The sequence below is a fragment of the Dermacentor variabilis genome, chromosome 3 (assembly GCF_050947875.1).
Source record: "Dermacentor variabilis isolate Ectoservices chromosome 3, ASM5094787v1, whole genome shotgun sequence".
NCBI classification, from domain to species: Eukaryota; Metazoa; Arthropoda; class Arachnida; order Ixodida; family Ixodidae; genus Dermacentor; species Dermacentor variabilis.
Genome location: NC_134570.1, coordinates 97915387 through 97942371, shown reverse-complemented (window position 1 = coordinate 97942371; position 26985 = coordinate 97915387). Strand labels below are relative to the sequence as shown.

The window sequence follows — 26985 nt, the reverse complement described above, 5'->3', positions numbered from 1 at the left end:
GTGTAATAAAAGCAGCAGAAGAATTCTATACTGACCTGCACAGTACCCAGAGGAGCCACGATACCTCCATTCGAAGCATTAATGAACAGATTGCAGAGACTCCTCCTATAACTAGCGATGAGGTCAGAAGGGCCTTGCAAGACATCAAACGGAGAAAATCGGCAGGAGAAGATTGAGTAACAGTAGATATAATCAAAGACTGAGGAGACATAATGCTTGGAAAACTGGCAGCTCTCCGCGCGAAGTGTCTATCGACTGCAGGGGTCCCAGAAAACTGGAAGAATGCAAACATTATAGCAATCCACAAAAAGAGGGACGTTAAAGAATTGCAAAACTATATGCCCATTAGCTTACTCCCAGTATTATATAAAATATTCACCAAAATAATCTCGAATAGAATAAGGGCAATACTGGACTTTAGTCAACCAAGGGAACAGGCTGGCTTCAGGAAGGGATATACTTTACAATGGATAACATCCACACCATCACTCAGGTAATACAGAAATCCGCAGAGTACAATCAGCCTCTCTATATGGCTTTCATAGATTACGAAAAGGCATTTGATTCAGTAGAGACACCTGCAGTCGTAGAGGCATTACGTAATCAAGGAGTACAGACCGCTTACATAAATACCTTGGAAAATATATACAGAGATTCCACAGCCACTTTAATTTTACAAAAGAAAAGTACGAAGATACCTATGAAGAAAGGGGTCAGACAGGGAGACACAATCTCTCCAATGCTATTCACTGCGTGGTATTCAAGCTATTAAACTGGCAACGTTTAGAAGCAAGGATCGACGGCGACTATCTCAGCAACCTTCGCTTTGCAGATGACATTGTCCTGTTCAGCAACACTGCGGAGGAGTTGCAACAAATGATTGAGGATCTTAACAGACAGAGTATAAGAGTGGGGTTGAGGATTAATGTGCAGAATACAAAGATAATGATGAATAGCCTAGCAAGACAACAAGAATTCAGGATCGCCAGTCAGCCTCTAGAGTCGCTGAATGAGTACGTTTACCTAGGTCAATTAATCACAGGGAAGAGTGATCATGGGAAGGAAATTCATACAATGATAAAAATGGGTTGGATCGCATACGGCAGACATTCTCAGCTCCTGACTGGAAGGTTGCCATTATCATTGAAAAGGAAGGCGTACAATAAGTGCATTTCGCCAGTGCTGACATTTGGGGCCGTGACTTGGAGACTTACAAAGAAGCTTGAGAACAAGTTAAAGACTGCGCAAATAGCGATGAAACAAAGAAGGCTGGGCATAACTTCAAGAGGCAGAAAGAGAGCGCTTTGGATAAGAGAGCAAACTAGTACAGCCGATGTTCTAATTGACATTAAGAGAAAAAAAATGGTGCTGGGCGGGTCATGTAATGCACAGGTTAGACAACCGTTGGACCATTAGCGTTACAGAATGGATACCAAGAGAAGGGGAACCCAGTCGAGGACGACAGAAGACTAGGTGGAGCGATGAAATTAGGAAATTTGGGGGTGCTTGTTGGAATCGGCTGGCGCAAGACAGGGCTAATTGGAGATCGCAGGGAGAGGCCTTCGTCCTGCAGCGGACATAAAATAGGCTGATGATGATGATGGTGATGAAAGGACGGGCAGGGAGGTTAGCCAAGCGCTCGTTTGGTTTGCTACCCTTCACTGGGGGAGAGAAGGGACAAAAAGAAAGAAACACTGAAAGAGAGATAGAGCACTTCTTGCACGAAAACGGGAAGGCCCACATCAAGCCTCTAAACGGCCGCAGAGGCTTATAGACATCGACAACAGCAGAAATGTTTCTCGTGGCTCTCTGCGCCTGCGGCGCACACAGCCATGGTCCAAAAGCATTTCGCTCTTCAAGGCGGTCTTGAGCCCAGCCGGTTTAGTATCAGCCGGGGAGGACAACTCTGGCGTCATAACGGAAACAATTACGCAGAAGCTGTTCGGTAGTCTCATCGATTCCGTAAGAGTCCCACACAGGTGTGCCACCCATTCCAATGAGGAACGAGTAAGCCTTTCTAATGGCCAGCCGGAGCCAAAATGCGGCACATAAATGTCGCCTCAGAGCAATTGCAAGGATCCTCTATTTATTTTTCCTTTATGATAGTTAGGACGGGCGACCGAATGCTCAGGTTCGTGTCGCAGTGCCCGAAGGGTGACTAGAAATGCATTTAACATGACTAGAGTTGTGCGCGTATGCGCAAGCGAAATCGCAAGGTCGTGCTTCACTCCGCCACCTCACCCTCAACGACGGCGCAAGCGATCTGCTGCTGAGAGCGAAATCGTGGCTTCGATTCGTAGCATTTCGATGGGAGAGTAAGGCTAAAGTGGTTGCGCACTTAAATAATTACGTGCAAGTTAAATAAGCCCGTGTGGAGAAGATTAATTTGGATCCCTCGTACGACGTTCTCGATAGCCCACGTGTCACTTTGGGGAAACACCGATGTCGCGGCGCCGAACTGCAGCACACACGTTGAAAAAGAAATGAGAACATGTGTGGCCCAGCCACCTAACTCTACTTGACGTGGAGCTTACGATTTGCTGCAACAGCTCGTTGCTTCGTTCTCTTTCTTTTATTTTCTTTTTCTCTTTCTTTCCTTTCTTTTCGCCCTGTAATATTTTGCATAACAGGAATGTCCTACTTGTCTGGGACCTGCAAAGCTGCAACACGTGGCCCGCAATGCTAAGTAAGTAACGTACAGTCGCGAGCAAAAGTTAGGAGACTACTGCATCAGCAAAAAAATAATAATATATTCAAACGCAGCTCCGCGGCCTGTCATTGGCTTAATACGTTGTATTGGCCAAACACGCGCTCGTAGCCTTGCGCTCTTGATTTCAGCCGGAATGCCCAGTCTGCGAAAATTAAAAATAAAACGCGGCACCTTTGGTCCCCGAACTTTTGCTCGCGACTGTACGCAATAAATAATTGCTAACATAAATGCACCATCACTGGGAATGGCAGTGGTCGAGCCACGCGCTCGACACGTAGTCCTTGTAAGACGCCGAGTGCAGTACTCGACGTTGACGCCGAGCTTGGAGAGCGAATGAACGGGGAAGCGCGGTCCATGCCTGCGACGAGCGGCGGCCAAGCGCGTCCGAATGACAACACGAAACGCCGATGTCGCAAGGATCGCGTGCGCGCGTTGAGTGGCGCGTGTCCGACTCACCTTTGTTTTTTGAAGGCACCCGCTTCACTCCGCGCGTCGTCGACAGTTCCGTGCTGTATAGTGTCCCTGTGTATAATACAGTGCAGGATCACTTCGTGCTATGCCTAAGCCAGCGGCGGGCAAACGAGGATGCGAGTATATAGCAACGAAAAGGATTATACGAACGCGTTCGCGTGGCCCATTTTGTTGCCACTTGTGTCCCTGGTTGGAGAGATGCCTTCAGTGACGTGCATTCTCACCGACTTACTCAACTTTCATTTGTCCTAAAATCCAGGAACGCTATCGTGCAGCGGGTCGTGGCAATTGTCATTGTCTTTCGGAAACTTATACGTCGACCGCACCTCACTTTGTTCCTTGTCTAGTTTTCTAGTTCCCTCGCTTAGTATATCCCAACGCGCTGCACAGCATTGCACATTATGAAGCAAGGGCATGTTGGTTGCCTCCGTGGCCTTTTCCAATAAGAAACAATGGCTGACGTCATTTCGCGAGGGGTAGTTATCGAGCGTCGGGTAAGAACGGGCAGACTGAGTGAACGGAAAGCAGTGAGGTGGCACGCACGAGTTCGTATACGCTATAAATCTGCCGCATATCGCAAAGCTGGCACAACGCGCACGCGCTGCTTTTAATCCATTCAACGAACACACCTCCGTGATCAGCACCTTCTCGATCGTACTGTACGAGTCGTGTATCATCTAATTAGACGATACTCTGGCTTTATAATGGGCTTTAACATTCAAGAAATTTTGGATACAGTATAGGCGCGTCTTGCGATGAGCAATGATTTGAAAACAGTGATAATTCGTTGAAAAAAAATGGCCAGCGGCAGAAAGTAAAGCGATATCTTACACAACGGGCAGCCCCCTTGTCACCTTTCTTTCTTCGTACCTTGAGTTGGACCCGATCGTTACATTTAGGTATTCGTACACCCTTACATATAATCTAATAACCTCGCGAACGTTATTGGAACTGGTCGGTGCTATGTGAAAGTTCACAGCCACGCGTTTTTACCGAAGTTAAGCGGTTAACCTGCACATGCGCGTCGCAAGTGGTGCACAATGGCTACGACGCGCGTTGCATGCGACTTTCAAACGTCCGTTAGTTATGGTTCTAAGGTTGGCGATTGTTTCTATCGCGTTATACGTACTTACGCCAGCTCTGCCAGTTCGCCAACACCGCTAGTCCTCGAGGAGAGTCTGCATGACAAAGGCTGTGCAATTGGCCAATATCTGATCTCGCGATATTAGCCGACCACGGACGTATATAACATTGACGGGTGCAGCGGGCATCGATATCACTTTCCTTATAAAAGATGACGTGGTCGTCGGTTAGGCTCTACTGGTTGCGACACTTCGCCCGCTTTTCTACACCTTCGAATGCAAATATATCGCCGGCTCTTTATCCTCACCGAAATTTTGATCTACCGCAAGACGAATTCGTGGTACCTTCCCACATTACGTGGTTCCCACATTAACTCTCTCTCTCTCTCTCTCTCTCTCTCTCTCTCTCTCTCTCTCTCTCTCTCTCTCTCCACCTTCGACTGCACATTATCGCCGGCTCTTTATCCGCACTGAAATTTTGATCTACCTCAGGACGAATTCGCGGTACATTCCCACTCTCTCTCTCTTTCTCTCTCGCTTTCAGGCTGACATCTCTGGGTGATAATCACACGTTCAGTGTAGAGAAGCTATATAAGCAGGGATAAAGTGCCTCACAAAGGCTGGCCAACGTTCCTCAAACGAGCCTATGTTTAGATAGGTCCACCTGCCGGCCAACGTCCACCTAGGTTGGCTGGCCAACGTTTCTATAATGGGCCTATCTTTAGGTAGGTCCACCTGGCGAAACATTGGCCAGGCTTTCTAGGGCACGTTATCCCTCTTTATGTAACTTTTATACCATTTATGTAACTTTTACACCACCGTGTGCTACTCCGTCTGTCGGCCCCATTTTTGACGTTAAGTGTAGAATAATTGATTTGTGTGAGTGATAATAGGTGGCACACTGCCTCTATTGCAGTTTCTGTCGGGCTCAGAATTTGAGAGATATGACCACGTGATTCCTAAGGAGTACCGCTTCAAGTGTGAGGATGCTAAACGGCTTGCCTCTCGTCCGAGTAAAGATTAATTCCCGCTGTATTTAGGCGTGTACCAAACACATTTATGTTTTTAGCACATTGTTACCACTTGAAATAGCTAAACACTAGAGCATCTGCGAAATTGGAGTGAAGCAATTTCGTAGTTTTATTATGACGAAACAAAGGCTGTTCTTTTTCATCTGCGTCAACTTTCAATTACTACATTCACAGTCCATTAATGTTATTCGCTTCCACTATGGAGTTTGTTAGCGCAATGGAAACTTCCGATGTGATTTTTCATAACAGCATGTGCTGGGATAATCACTTTGATTACGTTCAATCATTCGTGTCTAAATGTGTAGACGTTATTGCAAATTTTTTAAACATTCTACGCGTTTCGATAGAACTAATGCCTTATAATACATTATTTTTATCTCACCTACATTACTGTTTTTGACGTGGGGAACTTCAGTACAAAATAATAACCATAAAATACTTATGTTCTAGAAAAGGGTTCTTCGGTCTATAGCGGACGTTGATTATTGCGCGCATTGTTTAGTCCTTTCAATGTCATACCAGCATACACATTTTATGACTGGAACTTACCTGGAATTTATAACAAAGTATGTCTATCATAACTAGTATGCTTTTGTAAATCTAGCTGATGTAAGAGCCAATGTTCCTTGCTATTCGATTCGTGACCAACACTTCTAGACCGTCCCCTTTCGCCCAGCTGAATATGGACAACAGGTGTTACGGTTTAGCTTGCCTTACTTGTTGAACACATTGGGAAGTAGTAAAATACTACTGTAAACCCTTAGCATGGGAGATATTAAAAGTTAATTATTACAGTACCTCTTTTTTTTTCGAGCCTAAGAAGTTAGTTTGATCCATTCTTTAGTGTTGTTTTTTTAGAGAGGGACAAACAAGCGGAAATGCTTACTTCAAACCAAATACCTTTCTATGCTATGCTATCGTCAATGACTTAGCGGTGTCAAATTAGAAAACGCAAGTTTGTGCCCGGTAAGTTTTATTACAAACATTGTAACTTCCTTTTTGTGACGTTCTCGAAAACTATGAATTCAGACATATGTGCTTTTTCCCTTTTATTCCATTCATCAAATATGATGGCATGGTTCTACTGTATGCCTTGTACATGGGGGGTCATGGCTTTTCCTCGAGCGAATTGTTTCGCTTGCTGCCCAATATTTCCGACATCTACACGATGTGAATAAACTGAATTGAATTGAAATGCGTGTAAAGCCCATACGGTTTGAAGGTGTCGCGTAACTGCCCGGTTACTTCGACAGAAAGGTTTGCCCGGCCCAACACACGCGCGCACAGGTGCGTGTGTCGATACGCGTGCGTGCGTGTACCATGCACGGACACCGAGCGTCTAGCCTTGTGTTTAGTAAGCACACGTGCTTTTTTTTTTCTCGCATGACCAACACGGACGACAGCCCGAAACTTCGACATCCAGCAGTCTAAAGAGATGATGAAAAAGGCGAGTACTCAATTTATGCGTTATCTGCGCGGGCATGAGATTCAACGCTGTGGGCTCTCGGAGCGAGCAGGACGCCGCGATCGACTTAGCTTCTTTAAAACCGCGGGAATCAATTTGAGAACGCCGATATTTTGTTTGCAGAGCATTGCGTGGAGGAAAGCCAACAACGTCGATGACTTCGCGAAGGACGACTACAAACCGCCAGAGGTGAGCGAGTTCAACTGATTTTCACGTGTCTGCGAGAGATCTTGAAGTACGGCATTCGGTGAAGCTTTATAATCTTCGGGGAAGAGCAAAACATTTGTTCAAGCAGCACGTGGACATCTGTGCACATAAATATAAGCAATATATAAGCTCCCACCATAACGGAACGTTTGAGCGTGCTTCCGAAGAATCGCCGCCTGTTTGACCTGCTGGTAGAGAGACGCAGTAAGACGTAGAGATTGGGAAGTGCAGCGCAAGATTATTCAGTCAGCCAGCACGAAAGTTAAAAGGAAAATGTATGCCTGTACTGTGCAATGGGTTTCCCATTTGCACAATACAATCCAAAGAAAAAGAAAAATACTCGACGACCTCGTGTAATGCCCGCCTACATTTTCGTGTTGTCCTGATTGCACCACTTTTGGGGTCATTCCACAAGCACTATAAAGATGATCATCTCAGTCCTCGTCAATATGCCAGGGGTCACTGCAGAAATAACAATAATTACCTGCTCGCTATAACCTGTTACTTGACTGGTGTCGTAAATTCGACCAGTGGCTATAATATCCTCATGTCTTTAAGCAAGGTGCTACCCAATACAAACATGGACGAGAAGAGCGCAAGGACCGGCGTGTTCGTATTGCATAGCACCGACTCACCGACTCGCCCAACAACATGCGCTATTGACACTCATCTCTTTTCTCATCATTGATGGGCCTACTGCCTGAGACCTACTACCTGCTGCTTAACCTTAACTATACTTAAGCTTACCTACCGCCTAGCACATATAGGCTGCCAGTCTGCGGTTCTTCTTGTAAGTTAGCCCGAAATAAACGATTATTGTTAATAATGCTACCTATCCATTTGACTGTGACGACAGTTAAGAGCTCGAAAGCGGGCTTGCTTTTTCCGTACTTCGACGCCTACGACGCGAACACCGTGAAGTCGTTCTCCTCGGCTTCACCCTCACCATGAGGAGAGAAGTAGAACGTTGCCCAAAGCCACCGCCACAGGGAGTCGAACTAATGGCCGTGTGGCAATGTGCAGTGGGACACGAACATTTCCACATGCACATTGCCACACGGGCAAGCGCCAAAACTGCGCTGTTGTTCAAATTTGGCGCTTGGCAACCTCTGCAGGGATTCGTCTGCCGTGCATGCTCTGAGACCGGTTGAGTTTGTACATGTATTTGGGAGATCACAGGAGGCAAACTGATGTCTGACGAAGACGTTGTTGTGGGCATCGCGAAGATGGTGTTCTTGAGTAGATGGCGGTGTACACTGTGAAATCCTGTTGCCGTCGCATTCAAATGAGTTCAGAGCTGGCAAAATCAGTGAAGACTGCTGACTTCCTTCTTTCTTCTTCTTCTTGGAGAGGTTATCGGAGCTTACTAACATTGAACAAGCTTTGGTTTAGTTAGCTTACTTTTTATGTTAATGTCTTTATTTATAACAAGAGAAATGGCAATCCTTTGTATTTCCTTTTTTTTTGTCTCTCCCCTGCCTTTCTTCTTTCCTTGAACAGTTCGTGCACAGCACCCTGATCGGAGGCATGTACGGCGTCGACAAACAGGGCGGTCCGGTCTGGATCTACCCGTTCGGAAACTTCCAGATCAAGCGTACGTACTAGCCACATCTTCTCCTCAACGTTAAGTCGTTTGGTTTCTTTATTTATGCTAATGCAGCAGAAAAATGTCTGGGTGAAAGCGCAAAAATATTCCGTATATTGATAGCTGGACTACGAGCACGCCTTAGAACATGCTGATAGAATGGCACATATTAGCGTTTGCTTTAAGCTACTGAGCGATTCTGTAATGGCGTGGAAAATTACGGCTTAAGTTCTTAAATTTCATGCCCAAGCAGCGACGCCCATGACTCATGATGACAGCACCGATTCCCCGATACCTTCGCACATCTCCGTCACCTCTGTTCATTGCTGTAGACCACTAAAGTGGCTAGATAGGGTACGCGTTCACTTTCGACTGCAATACATGAATGAATAAACGACTAACTAACTTCGATCAGATTATGACAGTATTATGACATCGCAAGTACCCTGTCCGGCAATAGAAAGGTGGCGTCGTCACCAGCTTTTAATTTTAGATGCCTTTCCGGCAGAAGACGAAGTGATTCTTCTGTATTACGCTGGTTTTCAATCTTTTCAAGCTTTTATTTGGTGCATGCGGAAGGCGCAGTTCTTGTGACTGCGCGAATGAACGTGGAATTACTGGGGCCTCTGCCCCTGTATTACACGTCGACTGCAGACGCTCCAAGAAAGCGATCCCGCCGCCCGAGCGACGCAGACAGCGAGGACACGCTGATGTACTCTACGGCCGGTGACGAAAGCTCGGGTGAAGGTGACTTTCTGCCCGTGACAAGGCGTAAAGCAATGAGAAGGCTACTTATGTCCTCTCCTTCAGCAAGTAAGGATACCACGTTTACGCGAGAGCCACTTGTTCGCATTATCCTGTTTACACAGGTTTGTACCAGTGGAATGCTGATGATAGCCTCAACCGGCTTAATCATCAAGCCACACCTCTGTCTCTTGAGGCCCCGGAACAAATCACAGACGTGAGGATCCCTGGTCGCAAGAATGTTCTCGCTGTGAACGTTGCGCAACGTAGTGCGCTGGATGTATTGAACAATGTGTTGAGGGACTTCAATGTACGCGTTCTTACATAGCAGATGGCAAGGAATCGACCGCTGGTATTATTTACGATGTCGACACTTCCATCAGCGAAAATGACCTTCCAATTCTCACCAAGCCAGTGACGGAAGGTCTTCTCATATTGCAAGCCCGTCGTCTTAGCAATTCGCGATGTCTAAAACGTGTTTTCAAAGGAGACATCCTCCCATCACAAGTCAAAGTTGGTCATTTTCGATATGTGCTGAGACCGTTTCTGCCAAGACGACTTCATTGCCGGAAGATCTGAAAATGGGACTCGTCAGCGCTGATTGTACAAATTCTGCCGTGTGCTCGCAATGCTCAGAGTCACACTGTACAGAGGCCTGCCGTGCAGAACGTCGCAAGTCTGACGATTATCCCGGCCTTGACGATGCGTCTTCAAAGGATTGCCCAAACATGAAGAAAAAGATGCAAGGGTTGAAACAAATGGTCAGAGATGATTCCACCCACAGGGAGGCTGCTGCCAAGGTACGACGTCGGCGCTCTCGTCGCCGAACTCCTTGGAAACATGCTGCCGAAGCTAGGAAGGCACCTCTCCCACGGACTGTCTACCCACCGCCACAAGTGCTCAACAATGCTAGCAACAAGCACCCTGAGAAGGACACAAGAATCAGTGGCCCACCTGGCACGTGGCCAGCGCTGCCGTCGATAAACCCGCCAGCAGCGCCGCAGCATCGCTCGTATACGGTCACTTCGGAACAAGTCTGGGGCAACAATCACGATGAGAAAGTCATAGCCATGGTAAAAACCCTCATGAATACCCTTCGAGTGCTCTTAACTAACATTCGTACTCCGGCTGCTCAAAATGCACTTCAAAGATTGGATTCTCTAAACTCGGTAGTGTAAAGTCTGTAGAAGCACCATGGCTCCTCCTCTGCAGCCCTTCCGTAAAGAAGTCAAAGAACATTCGATTTTCCTATCGAATGCCCGGGGCCTTGAACCCCGCATTTCGGATATTCGGTCATTTGTATTTAAGAATCAGTTTCCGATTATCGTCATTTGCAAACCACGCCTTCACAATGCGACACGATTATCTAGCTACGAAGCTTTCCACTCTACTACCTGCAGTGACCACAGTAAGATAATCGTTTATATCAGGTGCGAGCTTACCTATATTGAGCATCCAGTAACACCTGATGATAACCAATACGTGTGCCTGAAAGTAAAACGCAATAACCTCACTTTCACACAAGTAGGTGTACATATTTCACCTTCAAGCCATTTTAACGCTGCGAGAAGAAGGGCTCTAACATCAGCGACACCTGGGCCGGGGATTAATACCAGTGGTTTCAACGCTGATCACCCACTATGGGAAAGCCAGAAGATGGATCGCCGGGAAAGTCTAGTTTCCTCCTTTGCGTTAAATCATGAACTGCATTGTGTAAATGACGGCACTCCTAAGTTCTTACGGGGACTCACATATGGCAGCGGCCTCGACCTAACGTTTGTGCCACGCAGCCTATGTGAACAGGTACAATGGTTTGCGGACAATGAAACCCGTGGAAGTGACCACATTCCCACCTATATAAAGATCAAGGGCCTAGGCAAGTTGCACATCACCGTTTCGTCAAGCATCGACTGGTCAAAGTACACGTCACTTACAGACAAGCGATGTCAGGAAAGTGAAGATTCTCTTGAAAACATAGAAGGCATAATAAATGCTGCTACTCAAGACGCTGCCTGTAATTTTGCACAATGTACCAATCAATTTATGTTTATTTGAAGGGCAGAACCTTCCTTGTACAAACAGAAGATGGTACAACAACGCATCTTTGTACTTGTCGTGGTGTGCCTCAACGTGGAGTCCGAAGCCCCACTCTCTTTAACCTTACGGTCGTCCACCTTGTTGATGTACTTCCGCGGTCCGTGAATCTGTCAATATACGCAGACGACGTCTGCATCCGGGCATCACGAATGACGCTTCTGCACGTGCATGCCAAGCTTCAGAGAGCGGCTACACTGACGTCAAACTGCCTTCAAGGACGGGGACTAGAGCTGTCATCAGAGTAGTGCTCGGTGGTTGCCTTCGCGCGCAAGGTAATTGGCCCACACGTCATTAAAATCAATGGGCGGGCTGTTAGCTATATGAAGACCCGCCGCTTTCTGGGAGCGCTCATGTTGCTACATGAAATGGAAACTCACCATGATCACCCACGTGCTAAGATTTTTTGCGGGAAAATCTTGGGGTGCATCTGTACGAGCGATGCTTCAACTTTATACTGCACTTTTCCTCGGTTTCATGCGCTACAGCATATCTGTGTTGGGCAGGACCCGAAGAACAAACTTACACGTCCTCTAGTCAATTCAAGCTCAAGCACTGAAGGAAGGAAGGAAGGAAGGAAGGAAAAAGTGGAGAAGGAAAGGAAGGGAGGTTAACCAGTTTACCTTAACCGGTTTGCTACCCTACACATGGGAGCAGGATGGTGAGATGAAAGCAGAGAATATGCCTTGGCCTTCCTAGATGTCCATCTTCAGCAGCTACTGTCGTCATTGCGCGCGATTGCCCAATCACAACATATATTCGCGTCGATTCCTTAAAAATGCACATCAGGCACTTCGCCCAGATTCCGTCACACCACCTCGCCCCACTTCCTGCTTCTAGGCCTCGCTCTGCGTTCAGCGATATTATTGCTTCGCATCGTATAGTGCTTCCCTCGAACTTCGTGGCTGCAGCAAGACCACAATTAACGTTGTGGTGCCTACATCCCTTCGAAGCTCTCCGAACCATTCCTCGAGTCCAAAATAATACACAATCGTCATTCTTAGCTCTACAACAAGCCGCACTACTGCTCGTGCATGAGAAACACAGCAGACGCCTTCACATTTACATAGATGGTTGAGTTTCTTCTGCAAGCTCAGTGGAAGCACTGGTTATTCCCGCGAAGTCTGTCACTGTAAAGTTCAAAACATCGCATTTCACATCATCGACGGCTGCAAAACTCGCCGCCCTCCGTGCTGCTCTAAAATTCGTAATTGAAAAACTGTCACTGGCATGGCCAATTTTCTCCGACTCCAAGTCCGCTCTCCAGTACATTATGACCCGATTTCGTCATGGACTGAATGAACAATGAACAATGAACACGATGCAATAGAGAAAAAACACAACGTTGTTTATCAGTGGATACCGGGCCATTGCGGTATCTACGGAAACGACCGTGCAGAGGAGGCCGCTCGATCTGCTCATGATGGCCTCCACTGTGTGGCTATACCGTTATCCATAACAGACGCAGATAAGAAGCTTCGTTCGCTCGCGCGGGAACTTACGCTTGCACAGTGGAACTCGACGGAATTTACCATCGCTCGTCTCCACAACTTAGATCTGAATCGGCACTACGTCTTCCGTTAGGACTATCCAGAGCTGAGGAGACGCTTCTGCGCCACTTGTGGCTTGGCGCAGCCTTCACGAATGCTTACTCATTTCGGATCGGAATGGCCAACGGCCCTACGGGCGATAAGTATAGCTGCGAAGAAACAATCACCCACCCTCTCGGTGAGTGTCCCCGCTTCGGTGCACTCAGGAAAGAATTTTCAAGAGTGTTAAATAGTATTGACAAACCCCCTTTGTCGGTGGAATGGGTCCTGGGACATTGGCCGAGACCGTCCTCAGCACAGAAGGCTTTGAAGGCGTTGTTGCGCTTCTTGCTGAGGGCTGGTCTTAGACTTAAGCAGTGCCGTATTGTCCTTTCCTTTCTCTCTTTATTTTTTTGTTCTTATTTTCTTTTTTATTAATATCTCTTAATTATCTTTATTCGCCTTACCCCCTTTTCCCAGCACAGGGTAGCCAGCCGGTCTGAAAACTGGCTAACCTCCCTGTCTTTCCGTCTACGTCTGATTCCTTCCTTCCTTCCTGCCTTTCCGGCGCATCAAGCCTCCGTTCACAGGAGGAAGATGGCAGCTTGGTAACACAGCCTCGTGACAAAAGTCTGCAATTATTGCTCTAGGGAGCAACTCATCAAGTGCGATATAATCTGAAGCCTGTCGCAGTACATACTAGGGAGTCTAACGGCGAGGACCTAGTTGAACCGAGACGCAACAGGCTACGCGCCCTCCGTCACAGCTTGCGCTGCCCAGCCGCCCACGCTGCTCGCTATTCACACTTCAGCTCTGTGTCGCGGAGGAATAACAATTGGTTTACTCACAGGAAACCATATATATATTTTGATATACAGTCCGAAACATCTCCCTCCTTAAAGGCATGATATTTCGACATGATATTTTCCACTGTCCATTTCTTACTCGTTGTGTGGGCAGATGTAGCAGCATAGAAGACGACCGATCGAGCCAGTGCGAGTGTCAAAAGGTCGCAATGTCCTGCTTCCACATACTGTGTCGTGACTTCGCGACATATTAGCCTCCTGGGAAACTGGATGTATGTAAATTACTTGCGGCGCTCTAACTCTTGTCGCTGTCTTTTTTTTATAGGGTTATCGCAAAAGAAAAAGTAATAGTCAGAAATATCATGCCCGCTTTCCTTTAATATTCAGTGTCCTCACGACAACAAAATTACATTCTACACTTCAGTACCTTACGCTTTGCAACAAATTGCAAACACTCTAACAACTCATGGGCAATGTCGCCGAGACCTTGACACTGCACAAACGGCGACGACGTGATAAGTCCCGCCATGCATGGCAACGCTATAGTTTGTGCTGTCCTTAAGTGGACGCTATAAATAAGGGCGGATCCAGTGCAGGGAGGTCCTTCGCTCGCACAAGGCTAGTGTGGCGGAGGGCACAACGAAACGGAAGTGGCCTCAGACGACCTGATTCGTCGCTCCTCTTGCGTCCTGAGGAGCCTTCTTCAGGGCGTCCACGCACAGTGTACACTGCGACTTCACAGTGCAACCTGACTATTAGTGACCTGAAACCTAATGCCGGAACGTAGCTTGATTGGTGTCCGATACTTTTGGTGCCCCTTTAACGCTGCGTTGGTGCGTAGCCCTGCGTAACGTCTTGTATAACGCAATATGTCAACCGTGTGCACTCACTGATCTCGAGGAGCAAGTGCTGCCGGTCACCGACAGTACCGTGTGCAACCTTACTTTCTCTCTCTCTCTCTGTTCTTCCTGCAGCATTCCTTCGTGGCTGCACAGTTAAGGAGATCCTGACGTTGATGTCGTGGCGCTGCGAACAAGGCATGAAGAAGATGCGGGAACAGTCCAAAAAGGTGAGCGAATTGCCTCGTCACGAAGACGGGAGAGTGTGGCAGCACCCACCTGCAGGCATTGTAAAACAAATGTGACCTACGCCGAGCAGGGTCTGCAGCGGGAATGGTGGCCTTGTGCATGTAATACGCCCGCGATAGTTCTGCAGACCAGCACGTTACTAACCGTGTGGTGGACGTGACGCAGTGTGGGGGCGCTGTGGTCGCTCGAAGCGGACTGATTTTGTGATGCAGAGGCGCTTTTCCACGCATAATTTACACACTCGATGGTGATGATGTTTATTGGCATCCGCTTTGAAACGGGGAGAGGACAAACAGTCACCTAACCTGCTTGATTTAATCAGGTTTTATTTACTACATCTATCGCTATGCCAGCTGTTTGTCTTTCTTTCTTCGATACCAACTTGCATATTTAAAACCTCTTGCACTATATTGTACCATTAACTTTGCTTGCAGTGTCTCCGGTTCTCTTCAATCTCTCCCCTGTCTTCTGCTTTTTCCACCAATACTCTAACCGTCTCCTACTTATCTCGACTGCTGACCAGTTAATCCTTCCGCCTTCTTTGAATACAATCGCAGGCGAGCGCAGCGCCGCCAGACGTCATTATATCTGGAAAACTTGGGAACCTTTGCTAGATGCAGTACATCACAAAAAAACTTACCCAAAAGGAATTCTTAGCGGCACCTGGAACCAAATTAAGAACGCTGTCTGCAATGTTGCAGGCCTCCAGAGGAAGTGAACGGAATGCAGTTTTATTGTGACATCAACGACCCGCCGTGGTTGCTTAGCGGCTACGGTGTTTGGCTGCTAAGCACGAGGTCACGGGATCGGATCTGCATGTATGTGGCCCCATGTCGATGGGGGCGAAATGCCAGAACACCCGTGTGCTTAGAGTTAGGTACACGTTAAAGAACCCCAGGTGGTCCAAATTTCCAGAGTCCATCACTACTGCAAGCCTCGTAATCAGATAGGGGTCTTCGCACGCAAAACCCCGTAATCTCTCTAATGTGGCATCGTCCAACCAGATCAAAAATTGTTTTATGAATGCAAAATGGCGCCCAACCTCTAATAATTTTCTTCGCCATCAAAAATAAACCTCATATACACTTTTGTTCGAAGTGAACAATGTTCCCCGCTAGACTCAGCAATATATCATGCTGCCACATGTACATTAAGCTGCAAATTAGTGCAATTGTGGTTGCAAAGAAATACAACAGCTGCTGCCTACGCAAGGAAGTCCCTCCATCTTTCCACTGGAAGTGGTGATAGTGTGAGACTTCTGTTGGTTCTTGAGCTTGGACGAAAAAAAATGGTAGGGTTAAAAGCTCACGCGTATTTCTAGGCGTTGGTGGTAAGCTATGAGAAGGGTCGAATGCTTTTGATGCCCATAAACGCTTGTATTAGCAGGAACTGCACCCCTACTTTACAGATGTTTTTCTAACGTGCTATGCCCCTTTGAACGAGGAATGAACCGAATTTTTGTGCATGTGGCTCTTCCCTAAACCTATACAATTGTGGGAAGCTTATAGCATATTGGTTTCACGTTATTACATTTTCTACCAAGTGGCTGTACCATGTTCGATGCACACTATAGCCGCAATAGCACAAACGTTGTTTTACTTTTTTTCTTAATCATAATGACTGTCTGCTTAAACCCACACGCCAATTACGCGGCTCTCGACATGTATTTGTGATATTAATAGCGATTGAGAAAGCTGTCAAGTAACCCGACGCCTCCCTCAACTAGTATAATCGGCGAATATGCCAACAGAATAACATATTTTGTCCGCGAATCAAACAGCTGATCGTGCGGGCAGCCCCCTGGGACTAGACGCAACGAGACGTCCGCCATAAAATTAGCATCAATTACCGCATCTGCTGCAATGTTCCGCAAAAAAAGCACTTGTGGGGTGTTAAGGAAGCCGCCGGATAGCTGCTAAAAAAATCAATCGGTCACAGCGTTTACGTCAAAACTCGCAATGAAACGCGCTGCGTCCACGAACTCGGAGAGTCGGTATGAACGAACCAGTAAATTACGCGTAGACACGCGAACTCACGCTCACAGCACACACGCACTTGAAGCCAGCTAAAAGTGCCTACTCGAATCCACTGTATTCCGAAAGGAGGCTAATGGCGCCGTGCTTCGTATCTGTAATGGAAACTATGCGAGCCCTCTCGAGATTGAAGTCAGACAAAGCACCCTCGCGCCGTATACGTTCAGCTTCTTCCAGGGCAATAGGAGGAACCACGAATTTCGGTCGCGCTGCCGCACTTTAGGTGGGAGCGCCTCCGATCGCTCTAAGCTGTTGCGCGACGCTCCGCACGAACCAGGAAAATGTGGTCCGAGAGCTCGATTTCGACCAACCAAATGTAAAGCACGTCACCCGAGCGGTCAAAGTGATCGGTCTAATGTGCAGTAAGAGAGCTTTAGCAGTGTGTGTAGCGGTGGCAGTGCTATCATTGCACGGGCCGATTACAACGTCGTTCAACTTGAATGTCTCAGCCCGAAACGAGATGCAGACGGACAAAGAAACAGAAAAAGAAATCACCTCTGAGAGATCGTTAACAAAGCGCTCATTCACCTGCCATGGAAAGTTCACACCACGTACACAACAGCGAAGTGATAAAGTCTACGCGGATTTTCCTTCGTCGTTACACAGGCTCTGCCGAGGATTGGAACACGTGTTGCCTTTCGCGAGCTTCATTTGCTGTCCTAGACGCTTGGAAAAGTTTGCTGCTGCGCCGTCTGTCGTCACGCGCGACGTGTCACGTCATTAATATCTGCTTCTTTGTGCTTTGTGCAACTCCTTTCAAGGCCAGCAGTATTTTTGCTAGGGGCGCATGACCATTCGATTGCCCTCGCCACAGCCCATAGTCGTCTCCGTTGCCATTCTTGTTGGAAAAACGTTGCTGTAGCAGTAATGACTTTCACTTACTGGAACGACGTTCAAGATTAGCATTTATGCGAACATTTTTTTTCTCTCTCTCTCTTCTCTTCTGTATGTAGCTGGGAAAGGTCGTGGAGACGCAGACGGTGATCTTCGACTTCGACAACTTTTCCATGCTCCAAGCCCTCACCGCCGAAGGCAAGAAAGTTCTTTGGAAGAAATCCACTGCCGAATTAGGAGAAATCCATGGCCAACAATTTTAGGCGTTTCGTTTGGTTTTACGTGATGTGCCTGTGCAATGCTTTGTACTTTCGTCCAGCGGCTCACAAAAGCACTTGCGTTTACATGGGCTGTTCGTTAGCTTGAGCTTCACTGATTCGCCGTGAACAACTGAGGAGTGATTGTACGCCGCACAATGCGCTGCATGTGTCCTTATGTAGCGTGTCATCGCACTGGTCAACATGCTGGTCAGCACAGCTTTCAAAAAAAGTGTAATCGACCTTCGTGTCACAATGGACGTAACATGTGTCAGTACACATGGCGCAAGCCCTGTGCGGCCGGTGTTGAACGCATGTACTTCAGCTAATAATCCAAAGAGGAAAGGAACACGTGGGGATCGGCTAAAGTTCTTTTCCGGGGTTTCTTAAAAGTTTTTAATTTGGAACTTTGCAACTTCTTGTTATTTATATACTACATAGGAGGCTACACGTTATTTTCTTTCTGTGTTTTTTTCAGCTGTGAGCGCAGTGTCGGCATTTATTCGAATGTACGAGGCCAACTACCCTGAGCGGTTACATCAAGCCTTCGTCATCAACGGTAAGCAAGAGTTGCGGTCATTTCCTTGTCAGAAGTAGTTTAGTTGAACCGATATAACCTGACCTAAAGTCATTTATACCAGCTGCACGATGTACCGTGTACCAATGCACCAATGTACAAAGAGAGCAACGTATATAAGATAGCGAAGACAGCTGTTCGCGTGCTGCATGATGTTCACTAACCGTGCTCTACGCCAATAAGGTTACAAATAAATTGAGCTCTCATGTTCCCAGCCTTTGTCGGAATGCGGCAGGCCCTTGACCCCGCGACCTCAAGCTCGACAGTGAAGCGACCACTGAGGCAGCTCGGCATGTGTTCCACGCTGAACCAAGTCAACGCCGCCTAATGTTGTTTAATAGTCGAGTTGATGTTTGTCAAGCACAGAAGTTTCCGTGGCTGCAGGTGCCGAGTGCACAGCTGGGGAATGAATTTGACAATACTCTGGCCCAAAAGTGAGTTTCATTCTGTGGTTAAACCCGTTGTCCGTCGCCAAATTCAGCGAGCCACAGTTGCGAGCACGCTGCACTGAACTACATATAGCCCAACGGCTTAGCATATAAGGTAAACAATGTGAAAGCGCGATTGGTTTCGACATCTGACGTACAGCCGACGACGAATGCGACGCGTCGCTTCTTGGCGCTACTCCACCTTGCAGCGTGTGGCACGGGAGCTCCCGAAAGCTTTCATTTGCGCCGCGCGCGCGCAAATTCCGGCTCCGCAACGCGCCGTCGACGAACGAGAGGTTCGATGGCGCAACCAACCGCTTATGCATGCAGTGAATCTCGCACCGTCGACACCGGCGCGAAAGTACAGTCATCGAGATGGGGCGGTTTTCACGAGTGTATACCGCGGGAAGAGGGGTAGGCACGTCGTACGAGGCAGCCGCGTCGCACCGCCGTCAAAACATCGGAGTCAAGGTCGGTGGTTCGCAAGTCGCGCCCGTTGCAAAAGGAACGAACACGCGAGACACTTTCGGCTCGATAACATCTTCCGTGGTTAGCTAGAACTTGAGTCTGAGTTTGAGTCTTTATTCCAGACATTCATTTGCATATACGTGGCTAAAGAGAAAGGGAAAAAATTGATAAGCAAGATGCAAATTGTGCTAGGCCGTGAACTGGTTTTTCTTGTTTTCCTTTTCTTTTTTTTCTCAAAAGGGCATTGGGCTTTGTTCGGCCAGCCGTAAGCATAATTCATTCTACAGCGCAACTTTACCTACAGGGTAGTTCCAAAACGATCCCGACCACGTGTCGAAGTGGTGTGGGCGGTGCCGAGGAGTCACGGGCGCACTGTGCAAAGCTGAACAGTAGAGCCGGCGAAGCCTAGAGGAACATTGGTCGGAGGATATAGCGGACAGTATAGGAGCATTGAGCTCGGATATAGCGAAGCGCTGAACGGACTCCAGCACAGAGGAGAATAGTTACATCTAATGAAGCGTTTGCAATGTCGTGAGCAAATGTTGCTCAGTTTAACCTTGATGTGTGCACAAGGCGTCGAGTGTAACAAAGGAGCATGCTGGATAAAGTGAAACGTTTCGATGCACCTGGGAATATAGCAACTGTTGCACCGGATAACTGGTGCGTTTAAACAGTACGGAGTCGGTACATCATACCAGAGAAGACACCGCGGAATATAAGGGAGATTAAAGAAGTACTAAGCTCGGACATACTAAAACGCAAACGCATTTGGATACTTCGGCCGGTTAGATCCCCAGATCTTCCGAAGGACTTGATAACTTCCTTATACAGTTCCGCAATCTTTGGGGCATGCATCAGTTGCTGGCGGTTGCATACATCAGCATGGGTTTTTTTTTTTCTTCTTCTTCTAAGCATAAGAAGGAAGGAGCAGCCAAGAATTATATTAATGTGATGAGTTCGTGTGGAAGTCTTGCCACACGTGGAAACACATAGGATGTTTGCTAAGGGTGGTGAACGGGAGTTGCATCCCTTGGTGGCTTCGACACGCTGAACATAAGCCAAACGCGGCCGTCCTCAGCGAGCCGTAGTGCGCTTAGCCAGCGGACTCGTGGCCGCACCCCGCGGCAGCCGCGGCATTGACGCCATGTAGCCGAGCACAGCTTGATGTCGGCTATCGACCAATAGCAGCCATCTAAGGGAATGACGAAATAAAGCGTCCGGTGACGAAATAAAGCGTCCAGCAAAGAGTGAGAACAGGGTCTTCTGTTGAAAAGAGAGCGTTTGAGAGAAAGGCGACTTCGCGATCCGGTGGCGAGCTCCTTGCACTACGTACTGCAGCAAAACTTGACGGAGACGTTCACAGCAGCGTACGCTACCCGCTGGCTATTCTATTTCACCAAGCCCGTGGAGTAGTTCAGGGCACCTTTAAAAGCACGCAGTTCATGTACACGTGTACACGTGGTACACATTCCAGATCTACTATATAGCACTTGTCCAAAAATATACAAAGTGTCAGAGGAAGACGAAGACTTGAAAAAAAAAAAAGGATCAACAGTGTTTTAACAAAAGAAGACTCAGGCTGAACCCGGCGTTTCTACCAGGAGGCGTACCTTCGTCAGGGGACAAATGAAGCTTCAGACGTCATTCTTTTCTTTTGCTCATGTTAATATTTAACGAGGAGTGGTTTCCATGATGGCGGCTTAGTTTGGCATCCGCGTCGGGTGAATGATACGTGACTGCTGTTTACGTTTTCTTTCTTTTTTTTCCCCACTCCTAGTTCCGTCGCTGTTCTCCGTCCTGTTCAACCTGATCAAACCCCTGCTCACAGGAAACACGCTTACGAAAGTTCACGTTCTCGGCAAAGGCAAGTGTCATTTTAGAATGTCAACTATTCGTTTTGATCACGGACATTGCTATTGCTTAGGCCGATACTATTTCTAAAACGAAATCAGTGATACGCAGCAGGCGCAAAGCATGTAACACAGACGACATGTTTTCATTTCGCACTGAGACGTCAACCGTTAACCGGCCATTTTTACGGCAGCGTTAAATCTAGCAGTGTCACCGGCATCCACAATTGGGGGTGGTCGTTGTGCTTTTGCTACAGGCGATGTTAGTCTGGCGGTTAATGTCAGCAGTTCCTCCTCCCGATTGCCGCTCTCAAGAATAGTAAGCGTGCTACCCCTGGTCTATTCGTTCCCATTTACATGAAAACGCGAGAGGACACGACATAGTGCGCGGGAAAGCGCGACAAGGCCTCCAGAACTAAGCGAGGCTCTTCCAGAAACGGAATAACACGCGTCACATGCATGTGAAAAATTATCTCAGTTCGTCATTATCTGTCGCGGTAGTTTACCTTTTCACTTTCGTATATCAGTTGTTTTTAGCACCAGGACGCAAACAAGTTTCGCCCTGTAAGTATTCGATTCGATACCGTTTTGGCAGTACAGACGCCTGTACAGTTATCTGCAAAAAGCGGTCGACATGCTGCAGTGTTTGCACGCTGTTCTGGAGATATCAGGGACGGGAGAATTGTCTGGCGCTACCGGACTAGCAGGCCACCGTTGTTTGCACTGTCCTTGCGGCAGCGAAAACCACCGATGCAGTGAGTGAGTGCGGCCACACAATGGGGCAAAGGCACGCCTTCATTTTGCGGTTTGGTGACTGCTGAAGTTCGCCGGCTGCAATGTAATGCCGTGGACATAAGGGAGCCTTTAAATTAAGGCAAAAAGTGGCTGCCAGCAGCTGTGAAGCTGCCTCTAATCGTCTACCGCAGACGACTAGAGATACTTCTTAAGTCTCATATACGTTAACGATCTAGACAACCTTCTTAAGTGTGTTTAGACCACTCTTGCATTCTAAGAACTTGTGCTTGAGTGTGCACTGAACACTGCTCCACTTTTTCCTGTGCGTTTCCTTTTTACCTTGGCAGTGCTCTTGGGTGAATCACAACATCTCGCTTTCGTGAAATTACCTCCACGTTTTGGGGCTCCCATAAAACGGATTTGTCATACACCGCTATTGGTCTTTCGTGTGCCATTCCCGCTGATCAACGTGAACGAGAGCGTCGCACCAAAGCAAAGATTTACACGAGCGTGCGGTGTCGGGGCCACTAAACGTGTGCTTCTTGTGGCGCGCAGGCGACAACTGGAAGGAAGAGATCCTGAAGTACGTGGATGCCGACCAGCTGCCCAAGCAGTGGGGTGGCAACTGCGTCGACGAGAACACCGGCGACCCATTCTGCTCGACGCACGTGAGTTGACTTCTCGCCTAACAGCGATCTCCTTTCCTGCCGGCCGACCCTATAGCTTCGTTCACACTCACTGTGCCCCACCGAATGGCATTCGCATTCTTGAATTCTTCCCGGCACAACACGAGGCTTACTTCCGAGTACTGAATTGTCGCGAGCACGAGTATTTGAGTTCGAACACAATATACTCCAATAATTTCGTTCTTAGATTTTTATATAGAAGTGCACTTCAGTTTCCTCTGTACGAAGAATGATGTAAGGCACACCGCAGTGGCAGTCGACCACACTATCACACACAGTTAATTTCACACAATTATTTTTCAGGTTTCTTTAAATATTCCGTTTCGTGATTCATGTTTTCTGCTGAGTTTTAATATTCGAATTGTTTACTTCGGCGCTGACGCGGCGATGCGCAGGAAGAAAGCAGAAGACTAAAAGTAGAGAGACTGGCGACATCAGCCACCATTCGTTTTTGAAAGGATACTTATAAATCTATCAATCCATAGGCAACTTGATCGAGCTGTACGAGCGCACAACGCTGTAGAACAAGGACATGTGCCTCAGATTCTTACATGGAGATAACCAAATGTACAAGTGTGGAAGCCTGCCCGTCTGGTCAACACTGGTCAACGCTAGTAGACACTGGTCAACAGTGTAGCATCGCACGGAAGACGAGGACGAAAGAATGAAGCACGAACACTGCGCAGACTTGATTATTGATTCGATCTATCGGCATTCTGCGAAAAAAAAATATACAGGCCAAAGAATAATGAAACAGGTCACCATATGTATTGACTCTGAGATAAAAGTTAACGCACCCAGCCCTTGCCTGCAAGCGTATGTTCTCCGCGTCGTGCTTGTGTGCCTTTCCTTCGTTCTGGTCGTTAGCGCTTTGCTGCTGATTCCAACCGAGAGCTCGTTGGTCTCGCAACTTTGTACATACGCTAAATTACTATGATTCCCCCGTATCAACAGTGGCGGAACAAGGAATGGTCACCGGGAGCAGATGCTTCAACAAGAGGACTGTCTTCGTCAGTCCGAATCGGAAGACAAATCCCCTTCTAGAAACGCTAGAGACATTGCTTGTTCGCCACTGTTGACCACTTCAAGTCTCCACCTTCCTGTATACTTCTGTCTTGTTTCAATACCGTTTGCCGTGCAATGCAAAAGATCAAGCCGCAATCCAGCTGGAATTACATCGCTCAACGCTTGCGCTCAGCAAGACGGCTTGCTGGCACATGGTAGTTACAGTGCAACAGACACGGACAAAAAGAATAGAAGGGGACACAGTACGGTGCGGGCTTACAAGTGACGTTTAATGGAAGAAAACAACCGATATATAACATGCATCACATGAACAATCAGCTCCCCCTTTACCCCGGCATACGCAGATACACAATCGAAAACAACCTTCACATCCCAGATGGCGCACGCTTCGATGCTGATACACGTGTCACAGCTGATTAACCAATGTAGCTAACAAGCAAATTACTAAGGCACAAGGCAATTATGTGGCTTTACCCAAGATCTAACAAGGCAACCTCGCTATCTCGTAGCGAAATGGCAGGGTGGCCGACACATAGTAAGCCTGTCTTTCTAGTGTGATGAGCCTCTATTAATTCACGTGAGAGCTTTTCACGGTGTCGGAAGAACACAATAGTACTTTCAAAAAACGGAAGACCCACCGTCGCGGCAATGCATAGAAAGGTGCGAACGCGCAAGACCCTTCAAAGAACTAGGGTGCTCCCTTAGTCGAATGTTCGAGCATCTTCCAGTCTGTGCGATATAATGTGGGCCGCAAGAAAAACGAATCGAATTAACAACATTTTGCGTGTAAGGGACACGATTCCATGTGATGTTTCACTTTGCAGTCCCCTGAAACTAGATAACTTGCCTCATTAAGCCTCGTCACCTTATTTCTCCCACTTTCATACATAAGGTGAGGACAGCTCTTGGTTAGGACGCCTCTTATTGCGTGAGTGACAACACCATGCTTTATAAGTTTCGAATGGCTAAAACTATAATCAAGAAGAGACTTAAAAGGTATCGGATGATATCCCCAGCACACGTGATCTCTCGTAGAAGTAAGCTTAATTTCAAGATTGCAGCGCTTCTTCTTCAAGGACTTGAAAAGGGAAGTTGAGACCATGTTCTTGTTCCCTAAATAGCTTCGTTACATCGACGAAATCTCGGCGAAAGTTACTTTTCTCCACAAAAATCAAATAATAAGCCATGTGTCTGAAAATATTAAGAGCAAGCTCACTCAGATTTCCATTAACTTGTTGTTCAATGGACCTTAAAAAGATATTACTGAGCAAAGGCGCAACACAGGAGGCTATAGGCAGACGCCAGCTTTCTGGACAAATACGTTACCTTACCACCCCCGACCAAAGGTGACTTAAAATAGAAATCAAGAAGCTCCAAAAAACTTGCAACCGGAATTTTACGCCTTTCAGGAAATTTCAGTTCATCCGTTTGATCGTGTGTGTACTCCTTAACAAACAGCAGGAGACGTACATGCGGTAAAGCATACTATAGATTTCCTACGCCCGCGGAATTTCCCCGATTGCGCGAATTTTTCCCACATTTCTACACACTGCGCGAACGTCAACTTCCTTTTGTATACTCGCCTGTGTACTCACTGTGTAAGAAAATAGTCAATGCAACAGGGGTACACACTGGGTGACTTGGCCAGGGATCGGGAATCTAGCGTGAAAGGCTACCCCGCTTTTGGAGCCTCCGTAGCTCGTTGTCAGTCGTGTCGGCGTTGCCGTGTTTCTGGCCAACGTGTCCAGACACAACGCCTGCAAGAAGCTGTGTCACAGCCATTTTTGCCCACCATTTGCCTAATGCATTGCCCAATGCATTGCCTAATGCAGTGCCTAGGTCGTACGCAGAATCTTTGGGAATTGGAAATGATCGCCACACTGAGACTAGCAAGGTGCGGTGCCGTTGGTGCCGGTTCTAAGGCAACAGATTCACGTGCTAAACACGAGCTTGCATGCGCCCATATTCAAGTTTCGCAAGAGCTCGCCAAAGTTAAGGGACACAAACTTCGCTTATGTTCACTGACACAAGTTAATCGTCAAAGTGATCTTGTCTTACGGAAGGTGGCTGACCAAGATGAAAAGGTGAACATGAAGTGTCATTGTAGGTAGTGAAGCCGCCTATTAAAACACACTGCGTGGCAAACAAACTGTATGGCATTTGTGGATGATTAACAAGGGTTCCACTGATTTACGCAATACGGAAAGAACCGTTCGCATTCGTTTTATCGCTTATTCATTCGCAAGAAAGATTTAGCCTAGATTTCTCCTTCACAATAAGTTTTAATTGCAGTGGGCCTTTTGAATGGCGTCATAGGGACCTCGCGTCTTCTGTTCTATAAGCGATAGTGGACTGAATCAGCGTCAAGCAAAGCGTGTTTGACACATTTGCAGTGCTCGTTCACCCATTCACGGCAATGAGGAGCCTGCCTTTATAACTACTTTTCCCCGACGCGCTTGCGAACGTGCTCCGTTCTGCCCGAGGAAAGCTGTCAACATTTCCTTTCAACATCGATGACGCAGTCGTGTGCGTACTGACGCAAATATATTGACGAAATACCACGACGGGGGTTAAGTGCATAAATTTTCGGCCTTCGTAAAGCACACCTTCCATTTCTTAAAGCGGTGGAGCTCCTGGAAGAAAATTCAAGCGAATGATGAAAGCCACGCCTGGCGCTTTAACAATACTGCCTAATGAATGCATGAAAAATTATATATAGCATATGGTGGCCAGAACGGATTCAGCCGGCTAGGGACAGGGATAACTAGAGATTAGATGAGAGCCGTCCTTGTTCTGGCGGTGGGCACAGTTATGATGATAATTGCTATGATTATAGTGGCGGTAGTGGCTATGATGATATATTGCGATGTGACTGCTTGTTGTTGCAGATTGACTTCGTATTACTGCGTGGACGACGCGCAGAAGTCGGATTAAAACAGTGCGGATTCGTTCCGTCAGTATAGCGACATTTCCAGTAGCAACAAAGTACGTAACATGCGAGAAAACTGCACTGTGCAAAATGTGTTGTACTCTCCTGATGTACTGCTTGTTTGTGCTTCTTCGAAAAGATATTTCAGCAGGACGCACTTCTATATGGCCAAATAAGTAGCATCGGCAATTATTTCAGGTGCTGTCTTGACTAGGCACAGATTTTTGTTTCAGCATTTAATTCCTGGTTAGGTACTGCTCCACCTCTAAATTTAGGCGCTCAACGAATTGGTTTTCTTTTTTAAGGCGAAGCCTTAGATCTCTATGCTTAAAGGTCGCGTTGTGAGGTAC

The 26985-nt window shown here is 47.2% G+C and overlaps 1 protein-coding gene across 1 annotated transcript in view; it reads left to right on the top strand.

The window, feature by feature from the left end:
- Window positions 1-26985, top strand: part of LOC142576085 (SEC14-like protein 2) — an 89709-nt gene that overhangs the window by 35856 nt on the left and 26868 nt on the right. The window contains exons 3-10 of the mRNA XM_075686022.1: window positions 6698-6741; window positions 6883-6948; window positions 8467-8560; window positions 14699-14793; window positions 17799-17877; window positions 18415-18495; window positions 21187-21273; window positions 22550-22662. Coding sequence (XP_075542137.1) covers window positions 6698-6741; window positions 6883-6948; window positions 8467-8560; window positions 14699-14793; window positions 17799-17877; window positions 18415-18495; window positions 21187-21273; window positions 22550-22662 — 659 coding nt within the window. The remainder of the gene's footprint in view (window positions 1-6697; window positions 6742-6882; window positions 6949-8466; window positions 8561-14698; window positions 14794-17798; window positions 17878-18414; window positions 18496-21186; window positions 21274-22549; window positions 22663-26985) is intronic.